The sequence below is a fragment of the Vidua chalybeata genome, chromosome 15 (assembly GCF_026979565.1).
Source record: "Vidua chalybeata isolate OUT-0048 chromosome 15, bVidCha1 merged haplotype, whole genome shotgun sequence".
Taxonomy (NCBI): domain Eukaryota; kingdom Metazoa; phylum Chordata; class Aves; order Passeriformes; family Viduidae; genus Vidua; species Vidua chalybeata.
Genome location: NC_071544.1, coordinates 11,140,057 through 11,161,646, shown reverse-complemented (window position 1 = coordinate 11,161,646; position 21,590 = coordinate 11,140,057). Strand labels below are relative to the sequence as shown.

General features: G+C 45.8%; 2 protein-coding genes across 4 annotated transcripts in view; both read left to right on the top strand.

Annotated features, from left to right (window-relative positions):
- The window catches only part of ADAMTS2 (ADAM metallopeptidase with thrombospondin type 1 motif 2), a 240,732-nt gene extending 231,751 nt beyond the window's left edge, over positions 1-8,981 (top strand). For all 3 annotated transcript variants that reach the window (XM_053956225.1, XM_053956226.1, XM_053956224.1), the window contains one exon: positions 4,289-8,981. In XM_053956225.1, the coding sequence (XP_053812200.1) occupies positions 4,289-4,749 (461 nt within the window). In that variant the 3' untranslated portion in view covers positions 4,750-8,981. The remainder of the gene's footprint in view (positions 1-4,288) is intronic.
- Positions 8,982-15,013: 6,032 nt separating this feature from the next.
- On the top strand, positions 15,014-19,768 carry LOC128795665 (uncharacterized). The gene is made up of 2 exons (XM_053956655.1): positions 15,014-15,124; positions 16,805-19,768. Exon 2 carries the CDS (start codon positions 16,807-16,809, stop codon positions 17,794-17,796), a length of 990 nt encoding a protein of 329 aa, XP_053812630.1. The 5' UTR covers positions 15,014-15,124; positions 16,805-16,806; the 3' UTR covers positions 17,797-19,768.
- The last annotated feature ends 1,822 nt before the right edge of the window (positions 19,769-21,590 follow it).

Here is a 21,590-nt window from a genome sequence, read left to right as displayed (position 1 = left end):
AGACCCATTTATAACTCTGCCTTTGCCCCTAAATGCATGCCACATCGAATGTGGACTTTGCCTTTTGCTCTCTTCTTCTCTCTATGTGGAAAGTTCCCTTGACTTTGCCAAGTTTAAATCTTGGGCTGAATCTGTTTTTTCACACCAGGCACTTGGTGCTCGGTGTCTTTCTTCTCTGGAGCTTGCGTAGCACTGGTGGTGGAGGTCTTGAAGTGTTGGATGTGTGAAGTTGGATCTCCACAGTATGTTGCAGTCCTCTGAAAGGGAGCTGGGATCGGTTTGCTTGTTGCTTGGTGGTGGTGAAAAAAGGCTCTTACTGGTTCCTGATGTTCAGTTTGATAGCAAAACTGAGAACTTATTGTGAATGTGATCACATCACAATAATGACACCTTGTAGTGCTAAAGTTCTCCTTTATCTAAAAATCTGAAATCTCATAGCTCTCCAGCTTCAGTTCGCTGACAGGGTAGTCTGATGAGTGGAAGAATTGTTTCATTCCATTTTCCTTTGTGGTGCTGTTGCTTTCCTCACCCTTGCTGCTCATTTTTTATTCCTGACCCTCACCTTTATGTTTGTGACCCCTGGAGGGCACACTGGGAAGCAGAAGCTGAGTTTCTGTCGGTACTTTCCCCGCTGCTCTGATGCCGTTGCTCTCGCCAGACTCCCGGTGGTCATTTGGAAGGTTTTTTTCTCGATAAAAGCTGCATTCATTTTCTCCATCGCACAGTTTTTGCCAGTTTTGCGCATTTTCACTGTAGAAACAAACCCAAAGCAGAACAGGCATGGTCCATGGTGAAGGTGGCGTGGTGGTGTTTCCCTTAACGTGGTGGAGGCAATATGACGTTTTCATTGACTACGATGTCTCCAGCTGCTCAGCATGGAGCTGTTTATACTCATTACATCTCTGGTCTTTTTTCACCATGTGCATGTCTGACTTGACTGGTACGGTTGTGTGTGTGTGTGTGTGTGCGTGTGTGTGCTCTTAGATGTGTCAACTGGCAAACATAACAGTGTGAACTACTACAGAATTACCTCAATTTTTATTGCTTTTTTTGCTTAGGAGATGAATTTTAGAAAAATGCCTTAATGTTGAAATGTAAATGGCATTAATTTACCAGATCCAGCTTTAAATATGAACAGTACACTGGTACCTTGAGTTAATCTTCATATGGAGTGTTTTTACTTGAACGATGACTAATAGAAGGCAGTAAATTAAATTGGAGGTTGATTTGCACAGTGCATATCCATATCTTCATCGAGACAGGGTTGTGGCCTGACTTACTGAAATTTAACTGGCATTCGTGCTTCACCTTCCGTGTTTATGTTGAGGATTTGGAATTCAGAAGTCATAAACTTCTTTGTGACAGTCAGTACCAATAGTAGAAATGTAAAACTGCAGTCTTGGAGCAAATTACTACCTTATTGCTTTGATAATATTTTTTGGAAAAGTGGCATTTTTGAATCTTTGGGCCGTCAACAGTGTAGCACTTCAAACTTGTCATTATCATGTGATCACATATTTAAATTTTGCTGTTAATATTTCCTGAAACATGTTAACAATTTACATGACAAGGTGAAAAAGCAAAGACACGTATCTGGCACTGAATACTGTTATGTAAAATAATTGGTGTTTAACTGTATAAATATATTCATGACTGTTACCTTTAAATAGACAATGTTTAGTGATGTTTAAAGAGATGGGTGGCTATAGAGAATGGTGCAATAAGGTATCTGGGCATTGTGCACTATGTCTATATGCACTTTGGTTTATCAGGGATATTTTATTAGTGTTTTGTATGTATTTAACATAATATTAAAGATGTGCCAATTCAGTTTGCTTTTCAATATTTTTTTATGAGACTAATGTGTACCAAAGTGACTGTGAAACTGATTTATTTTTTTCTTACTGATGTTTTGAATATATACTTCCAGTCTGTCATGCATACTGCAAGTAAAAATAAATAAAAGTTCAGCAAATCTGGATATTTTGGTTTGGATAGAGGATCAAAATTTCATTCTGGCATTGAGAAGTTGCAGAGTTTATTTATATGACTTATCAGATGTCACGAAACTTATTACATAATGCAGTTTTATTTCCATGTATTGTTAAGCTTGACATTGCATATTTTTGTTAGGAAAAAAGGCATTTTTCTAAAGGTGCTGTTACTGATTCTTACAAAGCCAAGAACAGGCTTGCCTTGTTAAAATCACAGTTAAATATTATATCTGTTGGCTTTTATTATGGAAGCCATTTGGAGGAAGATGCATAAGGGTCATGCATCACAAGGCAAAATGTTCAAAGGGGACTCTTATGGGGTATGTAAAAATATATATAAATTGTATAGGCACATTCAGGCCTTTGTATGGAGCTGTGCATGCAGGTATGAACAGTTCCAGCTCTTAAAGGCTGGTTTGAAAATCTCTCCAAAACCAAGGTACTATTCTTATGTTCCTAAGGAAGGAGTCATTCCTAATCTCCAGCAGTATTTCAGTTCAGTATTTGAAAAATATGAAAAATACCGGTCACATTCTAAAGTAGAAACTAGAATTTTCCTTTTCTGCAACAAAAGCAACAATCAGAGCATAGATACAATGTGCAGGAGGTGTTTTCACCCACCTCAGCCAGCCACTAGCATTTTAAAGCAGCAGCACCAGCTATTAGTTTATTTTAGACTGATATGTTTGCCAATGAAACACCCACGATGCCCTGTTTTGTTAACTGAGGATGAGTGAAGAGGTGGCACCCACGCTTTCCAAATCCCCTTGGCATCGCTGAACCTGCTCTGCTTCTCTCCTTTGCTGTGAGGGTGCTGACACAAGCCAGTGCTCGTAGCAGGAGGGTGAAATGTGACTCCAGATCAGGCTGAGAACACTGTCTCACATCGGGTGCACTCTAAATAAAAGCGAGTAATTGGAGTTACTCACCCTTTACTGTAAGAGTAGGTGGAAATGTGGTAAGAGCAGGGGGAGAGTGACAAGTGATTTCATCTCTGTCTCAGCACTCTGGTCACAGAGAAGATGTTTTATTAGTGATGATTCCAGGTGTTGGTCAGTCTGCTTTTCTCCTCAGCCCTCTCCTAGAAACCCTCTGACTCCTCTCTCAGCATGGGCTGCATGTTGGGATGTTTCCTTCACTGCAGAGCCTGGCTCCATTATTTCATCCTGGAGGCAAAGGAGCTGAGGGGTGTCTGTGTGGGGCAGAGGACAGGCAGCTTTCTCTCCAAGAAGCCTGCTAGACCCTCACCACCCATTTCCCACTAATTCATAAAGTCCTCTGCCTCCCCTGAGCAGAAATCACAAGGGCTTGGGGAATCTCTGAGTAGGCTTCTGTTTATGTTTCTCAGGCAGGAGCACTTTGACCACTTCACCTTTAATGCCTCAGCCTACAATTTGCCACCTGCATTTGAGCATGATCAGGATCTGCCGTAACACCTCTATTATAGTGCAGATTGCTTTAACAGCTATTGACAGCTTAAAGCTTATTGATTATCATTCTTTCTCTTTTATTGCAGTCATTGACACAAAAATCAGGACTTTTACTGAGTCTCCCAGTCATTAATGGGCTGGCTTGGCTCCATTGCACTGGAGTTTGTTGTTCCAAAGATATCAGCTCCCTTCTAGGAGGAGTAGAAAAGCCTCATGGCACCACTTTTCTCTCAAACAAGAGTCATGCTGAGAAAACACTGCTATTTTCAGAGTAGGGGTACCTGGCAACAATATCACTCCGATTGGTGAAGATGGATTAATTCTGAGAATTACACACATCAAAATAGGACTTGACATTCCTGAGACAATCCGGATAAATATATGTTACCCCTGACTGTGGTTAGTCACTGTTTGGTTGCAGAAAAGCATTAAAAGGAGAAAATAGGGAAAAAATAGATTTCTTAATATAAAACTTCATGACTTTGTGGGAGTTCAGTGTAGTTTTAGCAAGAACACAGCACAGTCAGTGTGTTTTGAAGTTTAAACCAAGACAGTAACACAATTCATTGTGGCTTCATGGTCTTCAGGGTAGAGCTTCCATGATGTGAAGGCAAGAATTCAAGTGTGATGGTCTAGAGCTTGGATGGGGCTGGTACATACAGTTCAGATCAGCTTTTGCAACTCTTGGAGTTGACTTTTAGGTTGAATATAAGCCTGCTTCTGCTTGTAGAAGGCTCATTCGCCAGTTTCCCAACCCACTTTAAATATCAAACCCTCTGCCCACTGCCAAAGCTTCAGCTGTGTTTCTTTTTCTGCTTAAGGTGAAGATGCTCTTTATTTATCTGTTCCCTTTTTCTCTTTCAGAAGATCATTGTCAAGGAGACAAGTCAATGTTTTGTCGCATGGAAGTTCTCTCCCGTTACTGCTCCATTCCTGGGTACAATAAGCTGTGTTGCAAGTCCTGCAACATGTACAGCAATGTAACAGAGGACAGCAATGTAACCAATGCCAATGTAAATAAAAATAATGTCATTGAGGAGGAGCTCCTGACAACCCTCAGTCCTCCCGTGGGAGTGCCCACCACACAGTCTGCCACCAGCCCTCCTCTGCTTTCCAAAACACGTGCACCCCCTTCCAATGCAACTGAGGAGCACCCAGAAATCAATGCGGTGGATGTTCCCTACAAAGTTGATGGGTTGGATAACGAAGTACCACAGCACAACATCATTACACGGAGGAGGCCTTATGAAAGGACAAGGAATCGAAGAATTCAGGAGCTGATCGCTGAGAAAATGAAAAAAGAGACTCTTAGGAAAATAAACTAAAATGGAAATATGGCACAAACAACATTTTTCTCTTATAGAGATGTTACCAACATCATAGTATTGGCCATCATAGAGACTAAGAATGGGGAAAAATCAAAGTGGTGCTATGGCAGAGATACCAAATTCTCAAGCCTACTATAAATGGAAATGACAGATTGTTTCATAAGTGCTAATCTGAACACTTTGATGCCTAGGTTAGGTGTACAGGGTACGGCAGAGAATTAGTGCAATATCCCTACAGTGTCACACTGAATCCAAACAAACCATAGTACTTAGGTCAGGTTAGCAGGTTTCTCAGTTACAGGCTCTTTAAAGTCTTCTATGCCTATGTAAAACTGCTTGGGAATGGTAATGGGAGTCACACTTATTATGGCAGAAAGCAGTCCCAAGACATAATAAATCCCTTTAACTCTGACAAGCAGGGGGTCAGCACTCCTGTGATGCTTCTGTGCCTTGCACAAACCCTGGCACTATCACAGCCAGCTTCGGGAAGGCTCTTAGGACATGCCAGGCTTGGTTTGGCTGACCTTGGCAGAGCTGCCTCTGTGCTCACAGCTTGGCATGTGCTCACGTAGCTTCCTGGACCAGGACTGGGCAAGAAAGTACAGAGAAAGTTCTATAGCCGTATATTTATGTGTAAATTAAAAACTGACAAGCAGTAGTTTACATGCTTCCATAAAAAATTTCAAAGGATTCTCCTAAACTTTTGGACACATGCAAGACATTTAGTAGGGTAGATCTGGCCAACTTGGACTGACAACATCCTAGTCTTTCTGTTTACAATTATCCATATTTTTTTATAATCTTTAAGTTCCTGTAATGCAACAGCCTCAGTGATCCTTATTGGTTGGTGCTTTTTTTATTGGTCTGATTTTTTTTCTACCCATATTCTGTTTAACTTAAAGATGACTGGATTCTTGTTGTCTTTTCTTTGGTGCTTTGTTAAGACAAACCCTTTTTTCCCCCTCACATAGGATGCAGTTATTTTTGAGGAATTAATTTTGTATTATCTTCCTTTCCTTAGGACAGCTTTATTGGTGCAGAAGTGAACAACTGTTTGCTGTGCCCATACATGAACATGAACACATACACACACACACACACGTGTGTATTCACAGCACCAGGTCTGCTAGAAAACTTTAAGATGTGTAACCTGACAACCCTTTGAGTACTTTTTCCCCCTCAGGGTCATCATGGTTTTCATAGATCATTTTGAATTCCTGGTTGGAGAACAGAAGATGAACTCAGCTTGGCTCTAACACTGCTGAGACAGGGAGCACGGATTGGTTCCTGCTGTGGGTGGCATCTGAGCAGATTTTTTCCTGGCTTGGATTCTTCCATTTGTTTCTTCTTTGCTGGTAAATCTCCTGCAGAGCCCGGGGCTTCCCTGAAATCCTCTCTTTACCACTAGGTAGGTTTGGTGGTTCCAAGTTCATATTTTCCAGTCTGAGAGGAAGATTTCACCCTCCAGCCTGAGTTGGTCCTGGTTTGAAGCAGCACTAGCAATTAGCCCATATATAGAGCCACAAAATCATTGGGAATATGCTGCATTCCCAGCAATGTGTGAGCTCTTCTCTGGCCCAGCTGATGGCAAAGAGCTTCACTTCAAGGTGAAGTACATGTGACTCCCTGTCACCTACCTTCTGCCCTTCACCACCACGACTGAATAAACTGCCCAGTCTCCTCTTCCAAACAAGCCATTCCTGCTGGAAAGGAGGCAAGAGCCTGCAGGAACCTCAGGCTTCACAGCACCTACATGTGGGACTGTTTTGGCCTGAACTGTGGCCAGAAGTTTTTGAAGCACAAGCCTGGTCTCAGAAAAAGTCTTCATGGAGATAGTGGCCCAAGCAGAGAAGGAATGTTTTCAGCTGGGGTTGTGGCATCAAGTGCCCCTTCTTACACAGGACCAAAATAATACACTTGGAGCAGCTCGGTGCAGGGAGATGTGTGTCTTCAGACACACTGAAGACCAGGAAAACTGGGAAGCCCAACAGACCTGCTAAGAGTCCAGAGCATTAGGAAATATCTCCTGGGCCAAGCAGACGTGGCTGCAGATGTGGAAGCAGCAGCCAGCACAAGAAAAATCTGTTCTGGTTTGGAGAAGTAAAACTCAGGCTGTGCAGTTTGGCAGCACAGTGGAAAGAGTTCCACCACAGGTTTTCACTCCTGGGACATGGAGTGTTCTCCTGCAGTCAAAGGGTGCTTGTCCTTGGTGCCCTGTCCCAGCCCTTCTCCATGGCCTGCTGCCTGTCACACAGCCACGGTGTGCGAGCAAGCCCCAGGAGCCTCGTGCCAAAGGAGTTGTGGTTGCCTACAGATGAGACAAGTTTTAATAACAATGTAGGGTCAGGTCACATCTGTGCACAGCATCCATCTCGTAATGAGCAGTGAAGGGGAAAAAAACCTACCATTCTATTTATAAGGAAGGAAGACGTGTCTAAATCAACATCATTCCAGCTGCTGTGCCATGGGAGACACAAGCTGTAGCCAGGCTCCCAGCCTGTAGTATTTCTTGCCTTCTCCGTTTCCTTTACACAGATGTGGTTAGTATAAAACTCATCTTTTCCCCTTCAAGTTAATATCCTTTTAGCTCCATGGACAATAAAAATAAACCACAATCCCCAGCTTTTTCATAGACTAGGAAGCTCATCCAAGCATGTGAAACTTAGGAAAGACTTTTACAAATCCAAAGATAGAAAGGGTTGGAGCTGGATTTACGCAGATGGGGAAGTAAAAGTTTGTTGCCTGGAAGGTACCAGTCTTACCCTCTGGAACTTTTTCAAGACCCATTGCACTGATCCCCTGAGGTAATTCATCTAATAGATTGTCTTCTGCCCTAGCTTCTGGAATAGGCTTATTCAACCAGGCAGTGTGAAAAAATACCACAGGAGGCAGTGTTCACAGCCCAAAAAAGCATTTTTCCAGATAAAGTGGAGAGTTCTGCTGCCTCACGGAGCAGGAACAGCCTCCTGGAAGGCTGGTCTGGTGCTATGTTAGGTCCAGTGTTCATTAGGAACCCAATGCAATGCCTGGTGGCATCTGCATTTTGGAATGGCTTGTTCCCTTCTCCGTCTCACCTTTTGGGAGATTTAATTTGATTTGTTTCTCAGTGGTTTAAATTCTACTGAATATCCGGCTGTTTTTTGGGAGGAACACTGAACTACTTGAAGCAGCAGCTTCAGTCTACGTTGCTCAAGACATCGAGAGGCTGATGGACCATCTCTTTAAGGAGCAGGAGCCACCAGCTGCCTTCTCTTCACACTCTTCCTGTATGAGAAGGGGGGAAGTTAAGTCTCTTCAGACCAGAAAAGATGACTCCTTTTCAAGCTGCCATGGGTTCTTCGGAAGGTGATTTTTTTTTCAGCAGTTCCCCAAGAACGTGTACATCACTTCTACTGGAAAACACAACACCAGTCTATATTGATAAAGAAAAAGCAGCCCCAGACAAAAGGTGGAGGTGTGCTCTCCTGAGCTGATCTCATTCTGTGTCATACAGTGGAAAATTTGGTCATTTTTTTGTTTGGTTGAACTTTGTCAACTGTTTCATCTTCTCTACAATGCTGTAATTGGCCAAGAGCATCATCACAGTGGATCTTCTGTAACGGGTTTGCTGTTGCTCAGGTGCTGCATTTTCAGACATAACAAGCAGAAAGCGATATTTTAATGTAACCTAATCCCCAGAAACTAAAGCATGTTTATAAACAAATATATTCCTGCAGAGACCATCTCAGAGATCTGAGAGATAATGTGCTCCCACAAAGCAATGTATTTATGATCTAACCTTGCAGGTACAGTTTTCTAAATTGTCATTTTCTGGTTGTCTAAACTTAAAATCCAAATGACAGCCTCTCATGAAAAAAAATCCCAAACAAAATCTGGTTTCTTTGGCTTCAGTCATCTGCCATTTTTTTCACCATCATTTCTTTAAAAATTTCTGTTATCTATTATGAACGCATCACTTTTTATATTCATATATTCATTCAATATTTAGAGTCTCACAACACCTCCATAGAATGCTTTCAGATATTTTGAGAATTCTAGAAACGGTGCTTTACCAGTACTCAAAGGGTTTTTTGTTTTATTTTATTACATAATGCATTTAATGTCTTATTTACTCACCTACAATGCACAGTATTAGCTATGTTCATCTGAATATCTATATGCAACTTCCATTCACTTACATATGCCTTAACAGAAATTGCAATAAATAGCCACTTCTTGTATATTAAAAATGTATATACAAATTAGAATCTTTAATTTTATAATTTATTAAATTCAAATGTCTGTGTTCTTTTGCAAAAAAAAAGTGTTTGGCTTTTCCCTGTGCTTTTTTCACTGAGTCAGTGTTACACAGAGATGCTAGAGGAGGAAGAACCAGCATTCCAGATTCAAAACCAATTCAATTTCTACAACTTAATGAGGTGGGATTGGGATATGCTTGCTGCCAAAGTCCTACATCCTTCTTACAACATCCATTATCCAAAGCTAAATATCATGAAGTCCCTGGACCAAAAGCTCAGTTGATAACTGCACAGAAATTAATCAAACTCACTCAAACCTGCTTGAGGCCCAAATCCATCCTGGTCCATGTATCATCTTTTTAAAAGCTCAGTTATTTGGGCTTCTATTCAGGACTGATGACTGAATTTTGCTTTGCATGTCCTATCGATAAAGTAATTGCTCCTTTCCATGAAATTCTTTTGCACACATTCTCCTGCCGTATCCTGCACACACGTAGCTGGGTTCCCTTTAAAGCATAATTGAATCTTTCTCATTTGATTGAAGTTTGTTGCTTGAGGATTTGAAAGACCCCTGCTTACTGTGATTATTCAGTGAGCACCATGCAGTGCATTCAAGTCCAGCATCCTTTAATCAGGTAACAAGCCACCTCAACGCTTTCCATCTGGAAAATAATTTACACACTTAAATGCCCCCATGAAACAGTGGACAAGCCCAAACCTGGGGTTCATTTACTGTGATAATTCATGCAGCATTTACAGCTGTGACAAGGGTTATATTTAATTGCCTTTTGCTTTCATAGATTTTGAGATTTTTAGAGCGGCCATGGCAAAGGGTCTCACGTCCACATCCCAGACACGAGGGACACCCAAGGTGGGGTCAGTCATGTCCAACACCTCTCCCTCTCCCTGGTCTTGCTCTCTTTCTCTCAAATGCCAAAAGATGACACCCACAGAAGGCCTTCTCTTCCTCTCCTTACCTACATCAGATTTTTATCCCTTTTCACCATCATCTGGCTCTGAGGATTTTTTTTTTTTTAAGGCAGCTCAAGGAGCTGCAATTCCAGGCCAGGAAAGCAGTTTTCAGATTATTGTTAATTGCACAGGTAGAAGGCAGCTCTTCCAAAGTGCTGTGCAAATTTGACTCCCCTTTCCCACAGCAAGGGGGGCACAGGATGATTTCCAGGGTGTTCCCACAGGGTGTTCTGGCTCAACACTTGGCTTTGCTCATGGGGGTCAAAAGAGGTTCTTGAGCCTTCCTGGGAGAGAAATGCCTGGGAAACTCTCCTAGGGCTGTGTGTGTGCATGTGGATATGTGTGTGTGTGCACTGCTCACCTTTGCTCACCCCCTGCCCCCTCCCAACCTTTCCCAGTCCCTCCTCCTTCAGCAACTTCCCAAAGCTGAGCACGGCCCGGAGCTAGGGAGCCACAGAGCCGCATCAGGGACTTCTAAATCTCATTACAGCAGGGAGCAGAGCAGGATGACACACATGGGATAAGCCTTATCCTAGTTAACCTGCTGGGTTTTATGCTTCATCAGCAGAGTGCTGCCAGCAACATCCCCGCAGGGATGAGGCTGAACCGCGCGGCCCCAGCAGCACCGGGGTTCCCAGCAGACCGGGGATGTTTCGCCTCGGTGGAGCCGCCGCTAGATGGTGGCACGGCACAAAGAAGTGCGATTATGAAACGGCCGCTGGACTGTGACCCCAGCCTGAAAAATCCCTTGGTCTGGGGAGATGTGCTCAGGAAGGGCCAGACGGAATAAAACCCACTCGGCGCAGTCGCTGTCCCAGTGTGGATGTAGTCGAAGATGCTGCTGTGCTGCTCTCTGTTCCCTGCCTGTGGCTGGGGGCTGGAGGAGGGATCCTGCAGGAGAGAAACACAGCACCTGCAGTGGAGAAATAGAGCCATGAGCAATCCCACCACCCAAACCACTGAAAATAACTCAAGAATAAGTTGGTTTCTGGGGTTGCTATTTCTTAGGGCATCCAAACACATCCCAGCTCTTCCAGAAGAAAGTTTCGAGGCCAGTAACAAAACAAGAGGTTACACTGATGATTGTAATTTATCTTTAAAAATCTTGTATGAAAGAAACACAACAGCTATGGAAAGACAAATCTGTTTTAGGTACCCGGGCTGCTGGCAGGACAGGGGGTTTCATGTGACCCCAGGCAGGGGAAGGTTTTCAAGTGACAGCAGTGCTGCCCTCACTGAGACCTGCAACAATTCAGTGCTCAGCTCTCCAGCCTCTTTGAGTGGTGCATCCAAGAGGGACCAATCCACACCAGCGTTCAGGCACTTTGGAACATGTATAATCCAAAATGATGAAAAATTCATCCATGCAAAGATCCAATTTAATCATAGGCAGATCAGTAATAACAGAAATAAAAATGTTTATATTATTTTAAATAAATGACCTGGGACAGATTCCCAGGGGAGGTTGCCAGCGAGTTGTCACCAACTTTGGTTTGGACTTCTGAGACTTTGAAGTATTTTAAGAGAAATCTGCACTGCCACAGAACTCTCTGCTGGCCGTGAGCAGGCACTGCCAATGAAGCCATGACCATGTCACGGCCCGGAAACTCCCAGAGAAGGCTCCCAGGAGTCATTTTCCAGCTTAATTAAACTCCCAATAAAACAAAGTACCTAAATCCCTCTGAGCCTTTGCAAAGGCTCCAGACAGGACTTCACCCATGTTCCCAGCTGGATTGAGAGCTCAGGTCCTGCAAACAAGCCTTGTACCCTGTGATGTGCTGCAGGCACCCAGCCCTCGCGCAGCAGCTGGTTTCTCACCTGCAAAAGGCAAGAAATAGCCAGGACCTCCCAGAAAATCTGTGTGCATCAGTGACAGTGTTGGCACATGTAGCCACCACCAGTTGCTGTGTGAGCTTCAGTCAAGGCAACAGCTGTGGGGGCAACAATTCCAACCCAACTCTGTCTAGTTAATACAAAAAGAGCTCATTAATATTTCATGGCAATATCTTCACTGGTACCGTAGTGGCTGCTTGATGTAATGCACAGGAGGTTAAATGGGCTGGGGGAATGTAATTAGAGAACACAAATCATCTGGCATCTGGCACTAATCAGGTCAAAACATTTTTCTTTCCTAAACTTTTATGACAAACGTGGAAACACAGAATCACAGAATGGTTTGGAATGGAAGGGACCTTAGAGATCATCTTGTTCCACCCCCCTACGATGGGCAGGGACACCTTCCACTAAACCAAGTTGTTCCAAGCCCTGTCCAACCTGGCCTTGAACACTTCCAGGAACCCACAATCTCTCTGGGCAACCTGTGCCTCAGCACTCTCACAATAAAGAATTTCTTCGTAATCTAAACCTCTCCTCTTAATTTAAAACTGTTCCCCTTGTCCAATTCAATATCTGCCCTGCAAAAAGTCACTGTCCCCCATGCAAGAGAGGAGCAGCTCTTCCAGGTTATTGATGCATCTTCAAGGAGGATCTGCACTGAGGTGTGTCATGTTAACTCTGTCCCCGAACCCTGGCAAGAGCCAACAAGCTTCAAAAATGCCCAGAGGAGAGTCACCTGTTACACTTACCCAACTCTGCTAAACTCTGTGGATTTCCCCAAAACTGGAAGCATTAAAAATAAAAAAAAAAAAAGCAACTAAAAAAAAAAAAAAAAACAACCCAACAAAACTAACAAACATAAAATCAAACCAAAAAATAACTGTCAGCATTTATATCTCAGACACTCCACCAAGCCCTGCAGAACTAACAACTGGTGCTTTCCTCTGCAGCTCAGACACTGCTGCTGTTGCTGTTTTCTTTTGCCATTAATCCCATTTGGTGACAGTTTTCATGCACCCAGGAATGCTGATTCATTGCACCCCTGGGGAGTATAAATATTGGAAACAGGGATGATTTATCCAAAACCATCCTCACAAGTGCTTGGGAGAAACCTATGGCATTCTTGCAGCAAACAGTCGAAGTTGCACCTTGTTTCTTTTACATTAAGATTTTTTGGGGATGCAGCTGATGAAAGAAGAAACCAAATAGCTGTGGTTGAGGTTAAAAAAAACAGGTATATTATATTTGTCCCTCCCATCTGGTATGTTCTATTCACTCCATCATACCTTTAAGAAGGAGGTAACTCCAGCAGGGAGGAAAGACTTATCAGGGCAGAGGAACCATCTTGAAGACTCTTTTTAAAGAGAATGTATCCATGCACATCTGCACATGTGGAGTTTGTTTCCAGATCAGTGATCTTCCTCACAAAATGTTTTTCCCAAGCTCCATACTGCAGCTGCTTAGCATAGCTGGTGTCTGAGGGGTTTTTCCTTTTGATGGTAATCACATTTCCTGCAAGCAAGAAGGAAAAACTGAAGCTCTGAGTTACTATAGCATGATCCCAACTGATCATTGCTGGTAGTGAATTTAATGCATGAAGGTTGTGGGTCATTTCAGCTAAATTCAGCTGTTTGGCACCAGAAGTCCAGACAAACAGCTTAAGCTTACGTATTTGTTATATTGAAATGCTAAGCAATGGCTATTTCCAGAAAAAAAATAATCTGCTAGGAACCATATCCCGAAGGGATGCACAAGTCTGTTGAGCTGTTTATTTCTTTTCACTGGAGATAAAGAAAAAACCTGAATGATGAGTGTGGGCTTGTGTGACTAAATCAGCTGTTACAGCCAATTCCAGCCTGAATGCTCATAAGACAGAATATTTGCATTAAAACTAAAGCAGTAATTTTTAATCTAGGATTTCTGCTTTTCTCTTCATCCCTCCAGCAGGTCAGGACAGGCATTGTGAGGAGCAGCAAGGCTCAGAAATGCAGTCATACTCCCTGCCCTGGGCACACAGGGATGTTGTGTGGGATGGCTATTCCCCAGGAAAGAGCAGCAGCTGTTGGGGCTGCCTCTCAGGACAGTGTTGGGAAATAAATACAGAAGGAAGAGTCTGCTGCAACATAACAATTCATCTCCCCACGCAATGTGATGCTGCAAGAGAGGCTATGAGAGGGACACGGGGTTACTCCAGAACTGCAGTTTGCAGCATGTTAATTAGCCAGGAAACAAAGGCAAATCCCTGCTGCCCAGGGACCCACAAGGTCCGATGCTGCCAGTCCTCCTGGCAAAGCAATTTGCTGTAATGCACTTGTGTGGCCTCAGAGAAACACAAACGGGGATGATCCTGGGAGCAGTGGGAGAGGGGGATTGGTGGAGCACAGCCCTGGGAGGTGCTGTGGCAGGGCCGGCTGCTGCTGCGCCTCCACAGCAACATGGATGTACAGCTAAATCCAGGGATGTAGAGCTCGGCCCAGAGGGGTACAGCTCAGCCCAGGGATGCACAGCTCAGCCCGGGGCTGTACAGCTCAATCCAGGGATGTGCAGCTGAATCCTGGGATGTGTGGCTCAGCCCAGGGATGTACAGCTTGGCCTAGGGATGTACTGCTCAGCCCAGGGAGGTACAGCTCAGCCCAAGGATGTACAGCTTGGCCCAGGATGTAAAGCCTAATCCAGGGATGTAAAGCTCAGCCCAGGGATGTGGGGCTCAGCCCAGGGCTGCAGAGTTCAGCCCAGGGATGTCCTGCTTGGCCTAGGGATGCTCGGCTCAGAGCATAATTGGAGCAGAGACAGAAGAGAGCAGAGAGCAGCACTAAAGAAGCTGCAAACACCCACTGCCTCTTGGGCACAAATTTGTTCACAAAATAAGGCAGAGAAGGAAGAAAAACAGCCTCAAACCCTAAGGATTTCCCTTCCAGCAATAAAGCATGAAGGAGCTACGGCTCCTCTTTTCCCACCCCAGCGTGGAGCACAGGCAGCCCTTCCCCTCCCGCATCACGGCCGCGGCCCCGCGGTCCCTTCCGCAGGGGGAATTGTCGCCAGGCAAGGAGCCGCAGGGATGTGTGACGGGCAGTCCCGGCCGGTGCCCGCGGGCTGCCCCGGTGCCTCGGCGCCCGCCGGCTGCGGCTCGGGCAGGGCAGGCAGCCAGCGGGATATATTTAGCAACAGCAACAAAACAGGCAGCGGGATCAGCTGACTGAGGCAGGGAGCTGGCGCACGGGTTAGTGTCAGACAGCGCATCTCCCGTGCTGGAAACGGGGAGCAGGGAGCGGGGCAGAGCCGTGCAGCCGCGGGAGACGACAGCCGCCCGTGCCCGCACCCCGCAGGTAAGGGGAGGGGGCCTGGCCACGGGCGGTGTGCTGGGGGTCGCTAGGAATATCCGGGCTGCTGGCAGCCAGTGATGCTCAAGGCACGGTGGAAGGGCAGCTGCACGCAGCGGGTCCTGCTCGCCGGGGCCCGCAGGTGACGGGGAGGTGACCTCGGCCGCGCCAGCGCGGTGTCCAGGGCGAAGGGGATCGCATCCGGGCGGGACCTGATCCATCCCATCATCGGAAGAGTTTTACTGCAAATAGGTAATTTAAATTTCCTTCCGGAGGAAGGGCGTGTTGGCAGGGTTTAGTTACAGATTAGCGCTGTCGTGATTTAACACGACGTGCCCGCGCCCCTCACCGGGAGCATCCGGCCGCTCTCATTGCCGGGCCCAGCTCTGACACTGCCGAGCTCAGGCAAGGGCTGGGAGGGAAGGAAGGAAGGAACGAGCCTTTTCTTTTAAGGCTTGAATACATGAGAGAAACAGAGCAGGCAGGGAAAAGGATAATAAAAGGGCCCTAAGGTTTAAAACAAGCATCTCCTGCTCTCAGGTCAGCAAATCCCAGCTTGGCTGGCTTTACCAGCAGCACATGAGGAAAACCAGGGAGGGCCAGCAGCAGCCTGGGGGAGGGATGGGCACCAGGCGAGCTCTGCCCTGGGCTCGGCACGAGCTGCTCATTTGTGCTCCGTGTGTGATCTGCAGCTTTGCAGGGAGGTTCAACAAAGCCAGATTTATTTCCAGCAATGACAAGCAAGGCATTAAGATAACTAGCAAAGCACTTTTGCATTTAATCACACAACAAAACTATATTGTGTCTGCAGATTAGTTACATACGAATTTCATTGGGGGAAGCAGTAAAAAAAAAATCCAGGCTATATGGTCATTTCTGCCAGAAGGGGAGATAAACAAAGCACAGGGGGTAGTGTTTGGAGAAAAAAAAAAATCAGTACAGTTAGAAAACACTGCAGCATAAAATATACTGAAAAATTTGTAATTCAATATATTTAACTGAGTAGTAGGAGCAGTTTGATGGAAATCCATCCTAAAATGAGTTGAGGATGACTATTTGAATATAAAGGACATGAACTGAATCCCTTTGACTCTATGTAAGTACTCAGGGGAGGACCCACCTCTACATTTATGAACTACGGACAAAAGTGACCCTGTACATTCTCACTTACAGCTTCTAGAAAAGGCCACTGTAATGCTGCTTCACTTAGGTGGTGCTTCCCACAGGGGCAGGGCAGCTCCTCTCCTCTTGGGTTCAGTTCCTGCCTGCTTGGGCTAAGGGTGAAGTCAGAGCCCTGTCACAGTGAAGAGACATGGAGCATTAAATAAGGACAGTGGTTTGTGCCCTGCTGCTCCAACAAGGGCAGTGAGACAAGCTCATGCCCCTGCCCCATACCTCTCCAGCTGTGCTCCCTTGCACTGCTTCAGGAGGGAGCACCATTGGTGATCTCCTTAATGAACCCTCTATTTACTGCCACATTTAATGACTTGGCTTCTTTGGTACATTTATGAAGCTCTTTATGAAGCCATGGATATAAAATTACTGCCAGCAAACTTCTAAAATGCGTTTTTTGTTAACAACCATGTTTACCACAAGAAGACACCAGGTGGCTCAGGTAGAAACAAGCCCAGGATTTCTTTACCACAGCAGGCTTTCACATGATCAGGTCTGCTCTGTTCTTTGCAGCCATGGCACCCCGGATCAGACTGAGCCTTTCAAAGCCTCTCCCAACCATACGGGAAACCCATGAGGAAGCGATGGAGGATCCAAGCAGCAACCCAAAGTGTGCTGGAAGTGCTGCAGCCAGCCCAGACTCGTACTCCAGCGATGACTACATCCAATCCATCTGCCACCTTGCCAGACCCACCTTCCCAGCCCTTCTGGAAAGCAGACGTAAGGGTAAGGACAGAAAGACCCTGAAGACCCCTGAGGATGTGTCAGGTTCTCCACTGCTTGTAGGGACACAGCAGGAGAGGTCAAAATGTAAATTGACCAATCTCATCTCAAATGTGGTGCCACTGGGAAAAGTATCACCTGCAGAAACCGACTTTTGGTCCAGAGAGGACCCCCTGGAACAAATTTACACCAATGCAGGAAATCTTTGCTCGTCCAAGGCTTCTTCCTATGGTGAAAGTGCCAGCACTGGTTACTCACAGTGCAACTCTTCTGCCCCAAATGGTGACCTTCATCCCACAAACCTGGAAGAAAAAAACACAGGGAAAACCAGTTTTCCACGAGTGTTCAGTTTTCCAAGGCTTCCCTCCCCAAGACCCGTTCAGAAAGAAGCAGTATGCTCAGAGCTGAGGTATCTCAGGAGGGATGAGGGAACAGTTTTAGGGAATAACCACAGTCAGAAAGAAAATGGCCCCATGCTTATTAACACTGAAGAGCAATTGGCACCCTCAGCCAGAGGGAAGGTGGCAGGAAACCCTGCCCTGCCCTGCTCTGAAGGAAGGAAGAATTTGTTCAATACAGCAGGCATAGATAAAAAAGAAGGAAGAAAAACTTCTCACTGTGACAAAAATGTCATGGGTGGTGTTCCCACTAAGCAGAGATACTTCGAGTCTTTCCAGGTACCTAAAAAAGCCACCATCCATAACTGGATTTCAGAGCACAGATGCATCTGGAAAGAAGCAAAGATAAAAGCTTGTTTGCTCCCAGCCATTGCTGAAGTGTGAAGAAGTAGCTGCTTAGAATAATTTTATTCACAAGATATAACCACCCTGTGCTCTAGCAGCTCTCCCTGGAGTCCTCACAGAGAAAACATGGCTTGAACATGCATGCGAGTCAGGCAGACTCTTGTGATCCATCGTATCCCTCATCCGTGGGCAAAGGGACAATTCAGAGTCCCATCTGCTAAGGAAACAGCAATCAATTTTTATTTTGGAAAGGCAACAGTTCATAAAGCATCTCCTCCCACCTACTGCCGAGAACTGCCCTGAGCACGAAGAAAAGCTGGAGAGAGCTGGAGAGAACACAAATCCCATCTGCTGGAGAAGAAGTGGGAACACTGAAACACCACTGCTTTCCAGCCAGTGCCAAGCAGCCAGATGTTGCTGACACTTGAGTACAGTTATTCAAAAAGGAACCCTTTGCCCAAGGCTCGGACAGTACGAAATGCACTCTCTCTGGCACACACATTGACTGGGAGACCCATCATAGATCCCTGCCTCAGCACCAGGATCCCACTGGAGAGGTCACCCATTAGAGCAGTAACATAAAGAATTACTTCTTAAAAATAATAAGAAGTCTTTTATGAGGATTTACTGGAGGACAAGGTGGAAAATATTACAACTCCTTGGGTGGGGATTTTCCTGGTGCTTACCCTGTCACAACTCTGTTCCCTTTATTCCTGGACTTAGCCCTGGCAGGAGGAAAGCTGGGAGCCCTGCTGGGCATTGCTGTGCCGGTGCTGTGGCTGTTGTGGAGCCAGCTGTAAACAGGAATCTTGTTGGACTCTGCACTGTCACAGCCAGGCTGCACACCACGGGCACCCATGGCATCTGCTGCTCAGGTGTGGGGACCCTATGAGCCCACACAGAGCTCTGCAGGCTCAGAAGAGCAGCCTTGAGGGGCAGCCTAGGGATGCTGGGCTGGTGCTGATAGAACCTGAATGTAAAATAATAACTTGTGTTTCCCATCATACCTGTGCTTCTGTATTCTCACCTACGTGACTGTGCTGATGATGTGGACTGAGCTTTGCTTCATGCTGCAAGACTGAAACATGGAAAAAACAAATGTGCATGTCCCAACCATCCAGCACACAGCATATACAAACAATTCATGTTGATGGTATTGCTACATGGGATGTCTGTAGGACGAGAAGCATTCCCACAAGGCTGGGAGGTCCTGGCATGGCGTAGTGGGCACATGCCCAGGCCATCCCTCACTGCCACACAGAGACTTCTCCATCAGAGAAGCTGCCATTGGCACTTTCTCCTGCAGTCAGAGCAACCTCACCAACCTGTGTCTGGTGCCACACTCTCCGTAACCAGTCAGGAGATGCAGCTGAGAAAACTGCAAAGCAATACCAGCCTAATTATTACTACCTAGGAATAAATGTTTTGGCACAGCAAAGAGCAAAGGGACCAACCAGGCTGTTTGCTCAACAGCAGCTAAGATGAAAAACAGCATTGGAAAGCTGCAATTATAAAAATGCTCACAAGTGATTTCCAAACCACCCTCAAGCAGATTAAATGAAAAAGCAATTTCTACCCAGCACCAACATGAGTGTAAATATGCTCAAGGATCAAAAGGTGAGAGTGTTTGAGCTTCTCATCCTCACATCTCTTACCTCAAATATTTTTTTCTCCTGTTGAAATTCATTAGTGCTATGGAGCTGAGCAGCTTCTCAGCTCTGTTTTTGGACTAACCATACAGAAAGAATGGAAGTGAAAGTGGCTCCAACATTCATTAAAGCTGATGGAGAAAGTTGAACCCAGAAGGTCCCAGCCTGCTCTGCCTCCTCCACACTGGCCCCTCCCTTCTCAGGTACATGCTGGGGTTTAAGCATTGCTTGTCCTCACTGCTCTGCTGTCATTTAAGTTTCTCTCCCTGTGAATATTTATGACTCTAATGCCTACCAAGTCTTGTGCCAACTGCATGTATCACTGCTTTTGACAGAGGAAACAAATAAAATCCTTCCATCTAGTTGTTGCTTCCATTCTGCATTCCACAGGGCATTATTTAGTGCTGGGTTGATCCACAGCACATGGGCTGTGACTTGCCATGCAAGCACCTTCTCACTCTACATGGTCACCAAAGGCCTTCACACCTCACCCCTTCAGCAGCTGCTACCCAGGGCTGGGATTCCTTCTCGGCTGCCACAGTCCTGCAAGTCTCTACACCTCTGAAACCCATCACCTTTTCTCTCCAGAGCAAAGAGGCACAGCAGCAGATGAGAGCTGCAGCCCAGGAGGCTGGGAAAAGCCTCCAACTCCTCTGCTGTAGGACTGGGAGCAGGCTGTGGGGGCTGGGGTGAGGGCAGGGTTGGGCTCAGAGCTGGGGCCATTTAAAAACACAGCGTTAGTTCCAGATGCAGCCAGGCTTGGAGCAATGAAGCTTTGGAGTGAACTGGCTCTTTCTGGAGAATACTTTTACTTCAGTGAAAACTGAGATTCTACTCAAGCAACTGGGTTTTTCAAGAGGAGCCAAAGCTGCTGGGATGCAGCAAAGATGGGGGCAAAAGACATGGGCAAATTAGGGTCGCAGAAGTGGCAATGCAAGGGAGGAGGGAAATGTGGGGCTGGTGGTGCCAGTGAGTGAGCAGGGCAGCTCCCAGCAGGAGTGGCAGGGCCAGGAGCCCCAGTCTGAGGAATTCCAGCTGTGCAGTAGAAGCTGTGACAGGTAAGAAAAGCTGGTTTAACACAGAACAGAGGCAGCAGATAGGGAGGGTTGTTTCTATTCAGGTTCACTTAAATCCTCTTTTGAAAAGCACAGTCCTCACTTTCTTCACCATCAACTGTGTTGGAAATGACCATGTTGGTACTTGTGAAATCACTGCACAATTAAATATGCACCAGTTCCCTGGATAAGGCAGTTCTGCAGCTGTACAACATCACCCACCTGCTGCAGATGTACTTTGGGCTGGTTCAGGGAGGGGATGGGGATTGGGGCAGCCCTGTCACTCCCCTGTCACAGCCTCTCTACCCCCCACTGCTGAGGGAGCCTGCAGTCCTACCAAAGGAAAGAAAATTGGATGCTGTTGGGTGGGATAACGTGGCCTGTAGTTATACAGCACTTTTCTCCTTCTTCACCCCATGGATGCACACCTGGGCCATCCAAAAATGCTCCCCCTCTTTCCCTCTCTGCAGAACAGCCCCTGAGCTATCACTGGACAGGATAAGCCTGCAGAAGTTGCTGCCTGTTCAGAAGTGCTTCCAGACAAGAAAGAAAACCTTATCTAGGAATTTAGGTCACAGAGAGAGATAAAAGCCGTGCTGCTTCCATGGCCAATCTCATGGCAGGCTCTGCATTTGAAGTCACTGGCAGAAAAATCTCATTTATTGAGATCATCAGAACTGCCAAAGGGATTTGGATTAATTTGAATGGGGAATTGGTATCCAAATCCCACCGGCAGCTTTCAGTCTCAGGCTTCACATCCAGTTCACAAGCAAACTGTGAGCTAACATGGCAATTTTGCTTGCATGATCATGCAGCCTCTTCCTGCTGCAAACAGTAAATGCGTTTGGACACAGAAAATCATGACTAGAATTTACAAACCTGAGATGGTGAGGCAGAAAGAAAACTGTCCCAGTCTTTCCTCAGATTCTTGTCTTTAAACGACAAAGATACCCATCAGCTGAAACCCAAGGCTAGGAAGCAACAGCTCCATGATCAGACCTGTGCAGTGCAGGAGCTGCTCAGAAACTCCTACAGCACAGACAGCCTCACCCACCCAGGAGGGGCCTTTCTGTGCCCACACAGCCATCTAGGGAGATGTTGATAAACCAACTAAAATATGAGGCAGTGC

What these genes read in the sequence shown, in the direction of transcription:
- LOC128795665 (XM_053956655.1), top strand. Translation starts at nt 16,807, where the DNA reads ATGGCACCCCGGATCAGACTGAGCCTTTCAAAGCCTCTCCCAACCATA.